The sequence below is a fragment of the Taudactylus pleione genome, unplaced genomic scaffold (genome assembly GCF_031769625.1).
Source record: "Taudactylus pleione unplaced genomic scaffold, aTauple2 ptg000154l, whole genome shotgun sequence".
NCBI lineage: Eukaryota > Metazoa > Chordata > Amphibia > Anura > Myobatrachidae > Taudactylus > Taudactylus pleione.
Window position 1 is genome coordinate 16,547,146 of NW_028284556.1, and position 12,200 is coordinate 16,559,345.

Sequence of the window (12,200 nt, forward strand, 5' to 3'; positions counted from 1 at the left end):
AGGTATGTCTGTTTTTTAGTTATAACCTTACTCTTTAAATCTTGCTACTTTATTTTAATATATTAGATATTGAGGGAGTTCTTGCCTGTGACAAAATGACCTATTGTTCTTGACTAATGTCCATTTGTATAATTTCTATAAAGTGTGTTTTAATGGTGTAATGACATGAAGAACTGAATTAATGAAAGTGGATTTTACTTGCTTATTAGAGCTACATCACAAAATGTTTTTCTATTCTTCATCCTAAAGGTTCTCCATCAGGAATTAAATTCTCATCGTCACAGAGTGGAGAAGTTGTCTGAAGAGCAGCAGAACAAATATTTGGAGATGTACACTATTTTACCATCTGAGCTCTCATTACTACTTGCTGAAGTGGCACTAGCATTGGCTAATGTGAATGAGGAGGTAAAAAAATGCATTTACCATGGTGATTACAATGAAATGTCTCTCTGTATAGTACCAGAGCAAGGACATTACATACTGTATAGTGCATTCACATCAATAAATAAAGGCTTCTTTTTGAACAACATAAAAAACACTGTTTGCTTGTGCAGATAAGACCATATGTCCCCCAAGCTCATTTCAAGGTGCACCCCCAAATGCCAAATATTTGGTGGCACCCCAGTAAAATCTGTCATTGCCTACATTTGCGGGTGTCCAGCTTATTTTCACTTAAGGACAGTTCCACTTGCTTCATTAATGCAGCTTCTTCATTCCCACCAGCAGATTTAAATACTTCTATGCTGTAAAATTAAATCTCGCTTTTCTACTGAGGTTCACACAGCATTTTGTAAGGAACAGTTTTTCCCATTGTACAGAGCCAGAGAATGTGCCCCCACCAGGACCGGCAACAGAAATCATGGTGCCCGGTACACCCATTTTTAGGGGTCCCCCATCCCTGGCAGGGGTTCCAAGAGAGGATGGGGTGGGTACTGATTACCTGGGCTTGCTGGAGGGGCACCCCTCTTTTTTCCCCCCTCCTGTCAGTAGCAGTAATGCCCAGCTGATAGGAGTGGGAGAGTAATCGCGCCCTCCCCTCCTGGATCTGCCCCTGGCTGGGAGCCAAACGTCCCTCTCCCCCACTGTGGTGCGCACGCCACAGATAATAGTTTTCATTTTTGGCAGGGGGACTGGTGATGCCTCCTTACATTTGGACATACCCCCTTGCCATTAACCGGGCCCGGCCAGACTCTCTGCAGCCCTGTCCCTGGCAGGTACAGGCAGTTGCTTGAGTATCTGCCTTACCCATATGTGGTTTCTCTGCAAATGAACAATTTGTTCCTCCCTGGACAGATGGTGACTTCAGTTGGTATTCACTATTCACATAGTAGATCACATGGTCTGAAAGACCCCTGTTTGCATAGGAATATAACCAATGTTATTGTCATAATGTGAACTTCCTTGGTCAAACTATTTTATATTATTAACCTATATTTGCTAATCAGTAATGTTTCTTTAGAATGAAGATTATTGTCCCTGAGCCTTTTCCTTCTAATCCTGTCAGTTGTGGATAATCTCCAGCTACTTTCCCCCAGTTCTCTTCAGCCTCGTCCACACTAGTCTCTCCAGCTCCTTGTGTCTCTCCAGCCCCCTGTGTCTCTCCAGCACCCTTCTGTCTCTCCAGCCCTTGTCCCCTTTTATCTCTCCATCCCAAGACCCCTTCTGTCTCTCCAGCCCCACAGTGTCTCTCCAACTCCAAACCTTTCTTCTTCTATGTGTCCTGGTTCCCAGCGCGGCTCCTCTGCTCTGTCTTTCAGCGGTGTGGTGCTGAGTGATATCATGCATCACACATGCTGCACCACAATAAACTAAAAATCTTTATTGCATCGGAAGCCGTCTGTGCAATAAGGCTACAGCGGCTCCCCTGACGGATCCTTGTACATGCTGCGTCCTCCTGATCACTCTAGCAGCAGCACAGGTAGCAGTTAGAGCTATGTTTATCTGTGGGCCCTAGTACCCCCCCTGTTGTTGGGCCTGCCACTCCTCCCTGATGCCTCCATCTTGGCTGGAAATATCTGTGCACTTGCTTTGGACAAAATCCCTTGTAGCTTAGTGTATCCAGTATATTGGTCAGTTCCTAGTGTACAGTGTATAGTCGTGGTGGCCAAGTGTGTCACATAGAGCCTTGTTCCTGGTTGCCCAGAGTTCAATTAAGTTCCCATTACCTGGTGGCTAGTAGTATTTTTATATAGGAGGAAAAAGGTGCAGAAGTCTTCCACACAGAGAGGATGGTTGACATGTATGCATACAATGTACATTCTAAGGGATCCTCAACCATTAGAATGCCGACAGATCCCAATGGTAAGTATTAGGGTTTAGGCCATAGCAGGAGGGTTATGGTTAGGCTGCTGGAGGGGAGGGATAAGGTTAGGCTGTGAGACGGGATGGTTAGGGTTAGGCTGTGGATGGGGTGGGTTAGGGTACAGATTATAATACCAAAACTAATCGGGATTTTGACCATCGGAATGCCACTGTTGGCATTCTGACCATCGGGATCCCGTAACCAACCCCATTCTAGTATATTCACCACAAATACAGTGTGCATACATTGATTGTGTGTTCTGGAATACTCAATGAGCACATATCTAATGGTATATTCTCATGATAATGTAGATACAATTGAAACAGAAAGAGGCAGAACAGAATCAGATACTGTACCGGGAGCTAAATCAGCGTATTACAGAAACTGAAGAAGAGCTGAATGCAATTTTAGCAAAACTAAAGGAGAAAACATGTGATGTGTCTCAAGCTAGGAAAGATCACAAGGTATGTAAGAGCACTTCTTATTGGATGTGTCTGAAAACAAGATCAAATGTCACTCTATCATGCATTACATTTATAGGTCTCCAGAGGAGACCTGGCCATATTTGACTTTAGTAACCCATACACTCTCACATGCTTATATTAGAGGACTATTATATAAAAGAATATAAAGGCGACACCCCATGATGACCCATCATACGTACCCTCCTGCAGGACAATCAGGACTATAGATCTACTCTTTTTTGAAGCTGTGGCAATAAATCAGTGTCCATTCATAAATATATAGGTGCTATCACAGGCATAATTAAAATAGGTGTAAGGGATGCAGTTGCTATGGGACCCATAGCTGAGGGGGACCCATCTTCCTTGTCAAAGTTATATGTGTTATATACATATTTCACCATTGGGTGGTACATAGGAGCCCTTACAAACTTTTGCTATGGGGCCTTCAAATACCTACTTAAGCCCCTGGGTGCTACATTCAGTGTTGGTGCACTGCCCAGTGTACAAGTTGATATAGTACAATGGTACAGCTTTAATAACCAAAGAAACAAATACCTTTCTCCCTCTTTGCCATTGCACAGCCAAGTGGTAAAGCATCAGTGGCCCACACGACAATTACCCTTGTGACGTTCACATCCAGTCTTGGGTTGCCCTATTATACTACTCATTTGAAGGACAATTTGCAGTTTATTTTGATTTATTCTTTCTCTTTTGATAATACAGATTCTGTGTGAGGAACTGGATAAGTGCAACATCAAGTTGGTGGAATTGGATGCAGCGGTGCAGGATTTTGCAGAACAGAGTCCTACTCTGGCAAAGCAACTGGTGGACAAAATAGGCAAACTTACAGAACTGCAGCAGAATGCCAGCAAGCAGGCTGAATACAGAGCCGGCAAAGTGCAGCAGGTATAGAATTGTTGTTGTTGAAATCCAGTCATTGTGATTTTCTGATTTTACTTTTTTTTTCTGTACTTATTTAACTCATTATGTTACTGATTCTTAGTGAATTTTCGGGCAACATTTATATTAATAATTCTCACATTGGGCTTGATTCCGAGTTACATACTATAGTGTCTTTTGCCGTAGTTGAGGCTGCGACTATATGCTAATGCTACTATCAGCCCTTCCCTGTAAGGTCCTGGGTCCCTCAGCCACCGCACATACCTGTCCGCGCCTTTGTATGTTCCTGGTGGGGGTCGCAGTCTCTGATGCAGATACGGCGCTGGAGGTCTGCTGCTGCTGCATTCTCCCCGCTGCAGTTCTTGACATAGTCCGGCATCTCATCGCCGACTTTCCGGCAGGCACCGTGTTGTGTCCTTGGCGCTGACATGTTGGAAGAAGTCATCTGACCACTGAGTCACCAATGGGAGAGAGAGGTCTGATCCCAGAGCAGCATCCACCAATCACGGCTGCTCCAGGGGTATAAAGGTTCCTGCAGTGGACTCAGCATGCGGCCTGAACAACGTTGGTCTGTCCTGTGTCTTTTGCCTTACAGTTTATTCCTGAGAACTCAGACTCCTGGTTTTGTTCCACTTTGTGTGCGCTGCTCCCTGGACACTGCGATTTATTCTCAGTTTCAGCGGCTTCTGTTTCCATCTGCCTGCCTGTGGTTCCAGTGGCGTCCATTCCATATCAGCGGCACCAATCCTGAGCCATAGCCAGTCCCAGCCTGGCATCATGAGCCATAGCCGGTCCCAGCCCGGCATCCTGAGCAATAGCCGGTCCCGACCCGGTATCCTGAGCTAAAGTCAAGCCCAGCCATTACCCAGAGTATTACCAAACCCCGCATCTAATGTTACTTTGGATTTTAGCCGGTTATTTTACTTCAACTGCATACACTCCAGACACTTACCGCTGTCCAACTCACTCCCATAGAGCCCAGGAGTAAGAACTATGGGCCTGATTCATTGCGGATCTCTATTGCGATCGCAGCTGCCATTACGCACGCAGATCTACTGTAAAAATATGCTAATGACTGCATTCGCAAAGCTATTATAAAGAAACCCAAATCTAGACGCCCACTGCCGCTTTCGTACATCCGTAATACCTTGCAGTCTTGCGTATACATTGAGTATCATCGGCCCCTCACGCACAATTACAACAGGTCTGACCTTACTCAGAAATTGCTAACCTCATCGCAGTGAGTACTCAAGCTGTATATACCGTCGCAGTGCCTAATTTATGCACGCCCATTTTCAGATTTTCAGAAGCCTTCCGGACGATCCGGGAGAGGTGGAAAGTATGGCCATACAGATTTTCCATTTGAGTATGGCCTCCAATATGAGTGACTATACGTCTGTGTACGCAACCACTTCAGGGACACGACCGTGACACTCCTATAACACGCTCATAAGATGGACCATTTTTGTGCATCTGAATAGCTTCCAGTCACCGCCTAGTACCGCTCACCATATTTCCAATACATTTCTGATGCCTCACTGAGCTTCTGTGTGCACACTTTGTGGGACATACACACTGTGGTAGCTGTTAGGGGTTTTCGTTCATGTGCATTTCCAAAAATTCCCTCAAATCAGCATTGCATGCTACTCCAAATCAAGCCTATAGTGTATTAGTGACTGATAAATGCAAACAAATTATTGCTGTGATTTAATAGAGCAATAAAGTATTAATAAACCCTATGTATACCTTTCAGTAAACTATCAGCATTAAGCTTTATTAAAGGCATTTTTTAGTGCCTGATAGTTGGAATTGGAAGAAATTATGAATATAGAGATTAAGATCTATAAATCGTCATGCATTTTACATGCAGCAGACATGAGTCATCATACCACCAGTCATTGCTTTGAAAGAAAGATAAGGTGACAAAGATTGCAGATTAACCAATTACATAGAAATATATGGATAGTGAAATGGTAGAATATCAGAGCCAGCCCTAGGCATAGGCAAACTAGGCAGATGCATAGGGCATTGGAATGGCTAGGGGCATACCTACGGCATGCACCAGCGGAGGTTTGGGGCACACCAAAGGGACTTGCTGAATGTGGTAAGCTGGGAGACTCTCTGCTCAGGCGGGCGAAGATACCTTACTTCAAGTCTTCAAAAATTCCTAATACTATAGGACGAAACGCGTTGACCAGAGCCACCAAGTGCCTTCCAGGAGATCCAGGAATTTTACAGCCCAAAGTCCTCTCTCCAGCTTATACTTTGGGATTACTCTCCACCAAAGAACAAGCTAGAGCCACTGGCTATTGGCTGCAGCAGTAACAACTCACTTGCTGATCCTTCAGCCAGAAATTGGAGCTGCTTCCCCACAGATGTGCCTGACACAGGAGCCGCTGGAGGACTTATAACCCAGCAAGCCCTACCTGCCGCTTGCACAGCGGGACCTGCCGACTAGCTGATTTTCAGCGCACACTTTATTTACCATTCATTGAGCGGCTGGAGCCGCTGCCACACCATCTGTGTTAAGGTTAGATATTACCGGAGGACACATTGTCTAGCAAACCTTTGCAGCCGCACACATAGCGGCCACTGCTGTTTGTATTTGTAGCAGATGCTGGAGGATTAGAAGAGTTTTTTCAAAAGTGCATTTGACTTCTCATCAGCGGATTTCACCGCATTCCGTGAGTTTTACCTTATACTCATTTAGCTATCCCTCAACAGTACAATCCATCCTCATGAGATTGTATGCTCATTACCAGCGTAGCCACGCTTTCAGTTAATGTTTATTACATATTGATTAAGCTACGTTCTACATTCCATTTTATTCATTGAAGCTGGGACGCCAGCACCTTTTACTGAGAATACTGTTGTTTATTTATTTACTTGTTTATTATTGTGATGTATGCCAATTGACACTGAACATTGATATATTGGTATACAGTGTCATTTCTAGTAACCATCAGTTATTGGCTTGTGATCCTGTTTGTTTATATGTGTATCATTGGATATTAAATAGATATTTTATCTATTCAGTCTCCCATCCATTTTTTCAGAGAGCACAAATGTTATATATTATTCGTATATATATTTAACATCATATCTACCTTGCGCAGTAGCAACATAGTGTTTTTTCACCCCCATGTCTATATATTTGGTCTTAACTAGATCAAAGATTGCTACTAGCCAGCAGGTGGACGATTAATATTATCAATTTTGTATTTATTTTGGAGCGCCGGGTATTGCAGTTTGTTAACTACATACATATATATCGCTGTGAAGGGAGAACAGTAGTGTTAATCTCCATTACATTAATTTATATTCAAATTGGTTGAGTTTGAAAGGAAATACTAAGAAATTAATTGGAGTGCAAATTTTCATATTGAATGCAACATTAAGCTTGGTGGTGAGAATATGTGCTAGGGGGCACCAGCCAAAATCTTGCCTAGGGCACCAAATTGGTTCGGGACGGCTCTGGAGGATATATTATTTTTCATTTTGTAAAGCTAAATACTTGCCTAACAGTATTGCTACCTTCATATACCCTATTCCATAGGCTGTTGTTCAACTGGAGGAATACAATGAAATGTTAGAAATTATTTTGCGGTGGATAGAAAAGGCCAAAATGTTAGCGCGCAGTCACATCAGCTGGAGTTCAGCAAGCCAGCTTCGTGACCAGGCAATGGCTCACCAGGTAGGTCACAATGCAAGTAGTGATATGTTATCGCTTTTCTATGTGCACAGCCGTTTCTTTACATCCATTCTAGAATAGTTAGATGCTGATTTGGAGACAGGTAATATCTATGGATAAGCTTGCATTGGGACATGGTGAAATTTGTATGGACGAAAGTACATCGTGTCTTCTCTATAAAATGCTATCAATGTGTTGTTCCTGTCCCTGACACGCTATTCAGACACTTGTGAGTACTACTGTTATTGATTGATTGTGGGAGTTTCACATGTTATATGATCAGCCCGCGCAAGCATCACAATGGAACTGAAGGGAGTGGACAGGACACTTGGCTAACTAGCATCCTATTGAGCAGACCAGGCTCTCCTTTTTATAACTACAACCAGATCCCTATAATATGCACTCTTAACCACTGCACATAATGTATATAATAATTACATAATTTAAATAACAATTAAAAATGTAATTAAAAACAATAGAAGCTACTCCAATATGTATAGTACATATAGTTCCTGTATGTAAATATAGTCCTTAACCACAAAATATGGACTTTAAACAAGAAAAACAAAACAAAAGGCTCTTACAGTTGGTAAAAGGTAAAGAACTACATAGAAGTTCTTTCTCTTCTACCCATTGTAAGGATTTTTTATTTATTTAATATATAATTTATGAAAGGTCTGACTGGTGGCCTTTTATTTTATTTTAAGGACTGCATTGTCATGTTATCAATATTCATCTGGTCTTTATATGAAATGTATTCCAAGGAGCATTTCAGCGGCTGTCAACGCAGGATGTATTATTTATTTAGAGAGGTCCTTATTTATAGATTTATGTTTATTTAGCTTTATGGATGCTATGTTTTTATTAACTTTTTTTCTTTTAAAAACATATCAGTGCCTTATTAAGCATTTCAAAGTTATGATTAAAATAGTCAAATGTGTTTTGATTACAGGCTACGTTGGAGGAGTCAAGAGACATCCATAGTGATCTGGAAGCCATGAATGAAAAGATAGAGTATTTGACGAGTGTGTATCATTCAGAAGCACTGTGTCAGCAAGTGTCAGATCTTGGACGTCAGACTGAAGAACTTCAGCAAACAATAAAGCAACGTTTACAGATGCTTCAGGATGCAGCCAAGGTAAAATCCAGGGTCTCAATTCGAGAGGATCTTCAGAAAATGTGTATCTTGTATCTATCATTCATTACAAATAAGAACACAACTCTGATCTACTCTGAAATGTTATATCTGGCACCAGCTTTTTTAAAGTGTGAACATTATAATTTACAGTACAGGGCTTACTTTGTCTGGTTAAAGGCACCTAAAAAATTAATTCTGTTCAGCTTGTGTAACCAAAATGAAAAACAAGATTTTTATACTTATATTACTGTAAATACTGTTCACAGAATCGATTTTGGGACCCTTGGGTATATATTTTCCTTCAGGAAATTTGCACTTTAATTTCCTCTAAAGTGTTAATGCCTCCCTTTTTCGTATCCCAATACGGGTTTATAGAGTCTCCTGCACTTTTAATTCTTCTAAAGTATTAACTCCTTCCATTTCCATATCCCCATCCTGCTGGACACTCAGCCACATGTCTAACCAATTCTCGCAGGATAGAACCAGAGAATAAATTACAACAAAGAGAGAGAGAGAAACAACTCCCTGAAAAAACATTTAACTTTGATAAACTTTAAACAGGGGAGAACTACAGTGTAACAAAGGCAATTGCAGTGTCCCTCAGTGGATTTAGATAAAAGCTTAAGTAAGTAGAAAAGTCCTGATCTCGTTATCATCATATCAGTCCCTTTGGACCCTTGTGGATATCTGAAAGCTGCTCCATCGTGAGGGTACAGAGTTACAATGCACAATAACTTATGTCATCTGGCGGCTTTAATCTGGACTGAACAATATGTCACCACCTGACACAGTAGCTCAACAAACGCACAGTGTGGCACTGCTCAGGAGTTCCTCATTGATCTGGTAGAATGGGCCTTTACAGTGCAAGGAACAGGCTTTCCTACCATAATATAAGCGTGGTGTATCACAGCTTTGATCCATCTATCAATTGTCTCTTTCAAAGCCGGTCATCCCCTCTTGTAAGCATCACATAGAACCAAAAGATCATCCAAATTTCTGTCATCAAGAGCAATGGTGACATAAATATTCAATACTCTAATAACATTTCAAGGAATTAAGAGTTTCCTTTTACTCTAGAGATGAATCCTGATGTAATGCTGGAATAATAACATCTTGATTAAGATAGAATTTGGAAACTAGCTAGGCTGGAAAGTTGGTTTTGTACAAAGGACACCTAAGAATGGAAATCAACAGTATATCGATCAGAGCTCTGATACCCTATAGTCCATGGAAATGTATTCAAGATTAGGAACTAGTGGAGGACTGAAAGGGGGTGGCAAGTGTGCCTCATCCTGCAAAACCTAGTTTTAGAGAGAATTCACAATGGCAAGATAAAATGCACAGTTCTTCTTACTTACCCACAATTTAGTGGGTACTGTGTCATTCTCTCTACCTCTTTCCTGATTAAACAATCAGTAGTATTGGCTATGCTCTTCCTCCATGAACCTCCCATTCATGTGGTTATATATATAGCTATTGTAAGTCAGAACAGTTATCAGTCACCAGTATTAATGCAGCAATTGGCGACTGGCCTTTTTGTGCAGCCTCCAGTGGTGTGCTATAGTTATAATAAAGAGAGACATCTAATGGCAGAGACAGCTAACTGAAAATTGTAGTGGCAGCTGCGGTTCCCACGGAGGCAGCAGAGATCACAAAAGCAGGAGAGTGATCCAATTATTATTATGTCCTAAAGAAAGGGTGCATCACTATTCCTGCCCTCATTGTAGCTCTGGTGATTCAACTTTGTGTGGGTGTCTTAGGGAAATCATTATGGAGTGGATAACCATTAATCTGCTTGCCAATTATGTAATCTTAACCCAGGTGCAACTAATAAATAAGGGGTCACACTTATCCTGTGATGACTCCTAAATAAACTCATAATTAAAGCATAATCTAGATTGAATCTTTCATCATATGTCCTTCTCCATCTGATACTTTCTAGTTGACAGCAGCAGATACTGTAAGCTGCCCTTAGATATCTAAATTATGTATAGAGTGATTGGTACAAATGGTTAGTTGGGATCATCTGTCAACATATACAGTGCAGCAAGCAATGAACAATGACAGTTGAGCTTAATGGGCAAAGCACCTGAAATGGTAATACTGCACATCTTCCTAACAACCCCCTTCTTGGGGCGATGACACAGCATAACCCATTCACTCACCACCATGTCCAGAGCTATTTAACTGTCCCACATCACAAGAAGAAGACAATGTGGGAGGCAGAGCATGGAGGTGATCCAAAGTGTAGAGATTACTAACTGCAACATGCATTCCTAAACTAAAGCAAACTAAATTCCAAACCCTCTAGCAAAGACAAGCAGGTATATTCAAGCCGAAGAAATAATTATAAGGCAATATATGTAATCGGGTCTTCCCACCTGTGATACAATCCATTCTGCTTTGAGCAATATGTACAAGAAGCATTAGCAAGTGCCATTGTTCATGCAATATACTGTACTACTAGATGAATAAATGCAACTTTTTCATCCTGATTATATTAAAATATGTGCTCTTATTTATTGTGAAATATTGAATTGGGCAAGTAATTGACAATATTGTGTTGATGTTTTGTTCATCATTCAGGATATGAAGAAGTTTGAAAGTGAAGTTAGAGCCCTACAAACAGCATTAGAACAAGCCCAAACTACCCTGACCTCTCCAGAACTTGGACGCTTGAGTCTTAAGGAACAGCTATCTCATAGACAGGTGCTGTGTACATACCAATCTTGTGAATGATGATGTTAGATGGTACTGACCTAACTGCCAGGACCTAATTTATAAACAGCCAAGTTTATTGCAGTTTGAGAAAATACTGTGTACATAGTTGATAAGGGTGATATTAAGGGAGATGTTGAATTTGAGTTACTTGTTAAAATGAATAAAAGCCTATTTCATTTTACAGCACCTGCTTTCCAAACTGGAGTCTTTGAAACCAAAAGTCCATGCTGTCCAGGTCTGCCAAAGCGGCCTTAGAATCCCTGAGGAAGTAGTCACTAGCCACCCTATATGCCGTACTGCAGTCAGGCTGCAAGAGGAGACTAGTCGTCTTCAGCACACTGCTATTCAGCAGTGTAATATAATGCAGGCAAGTACTTTCCTAATATGCAGGCATGATGACCTTCTATACTGTACCTTCAGTTTACTCGCCTAATAATATATAATCATGAACATTTGCGTACACACTAGATTCAAACAGACTGCAGGCTGGTACAGCTGGTCCTTCTTCAGAAGCCTAAAACTATACCCAAAAGGCTCCTAAAGGTTCCTACATTAATGGTAGCCTATATCAATGATAAAGTACCATAAAATAGCCGACTATTCGAATAAACACATCCAATACTTGTGATTTACATCAGCAATGATATATTTCTAGTTAGTATGGTATGCTGTATTGTACCTATGCTGTTTCGCAGAGTTTTTCTGGTTATCCCCTTTTACAGCATTGCAGACACATTTCTACTAGGTGGACAATTTGCCCTGAAATCCATATCAACTGATCAGCAAGCAGCTTATGTATATGATAGCTATACCATTCTTAAGGCACACATCCACTAGACGATTAAATTGAGTGATTGAACGATAACTATATCGTTATCGTTCAATCATTCAATAATCGTTTGAAAATCGTTAAGAAAAATGTCTTAAACGACCAGTGATGCGCGCTCCCGCTGGACGTTTAGACATCTATCATCGTACAAATAT

The 12,200-nt window shown here is 41.3% G+C and overlaps 1 protein-coding gene across 1 annotated transcript in view; it reads left to right on the forward strand.

The window, feature by feature from the left end:
* The window catches only part of SYNE1 (spectrin repeat containing nuclear envelope protein 1), a 546,802-nt gene that overhangs the window by 342,032 nt on the left and 192,570 nt on the right, over positions 1-12,200 (forward strand). The window contains exons 82-88 of the mRNA XM_088474380.1: positions 250-405; positions 2,614-2,766; positions 3,490-3,672; positions 7,223-7,360; positions 8,310-8,495; positions 11,082-11,204; positions 11,401-11,583. Coding sequence (XP_088330506.1) covers positions 250-405; positions 2,614-2,766; positions 3,490-3,672; positions 7,223-7,360; positions 8,310-8,495; positions 11,082-11,204; positions 11,401-11,583 — 1,122 coding nt within the window. The remainder of the gene's footprint in view (positions 1-249; positions 406-2,613; positions 2,767-3,489; positions 3,673-7,222; positions 7,361-8,309; positions 8,496-11,081; positions 11,205-11,400; positions 11,584-12,200) is intronic.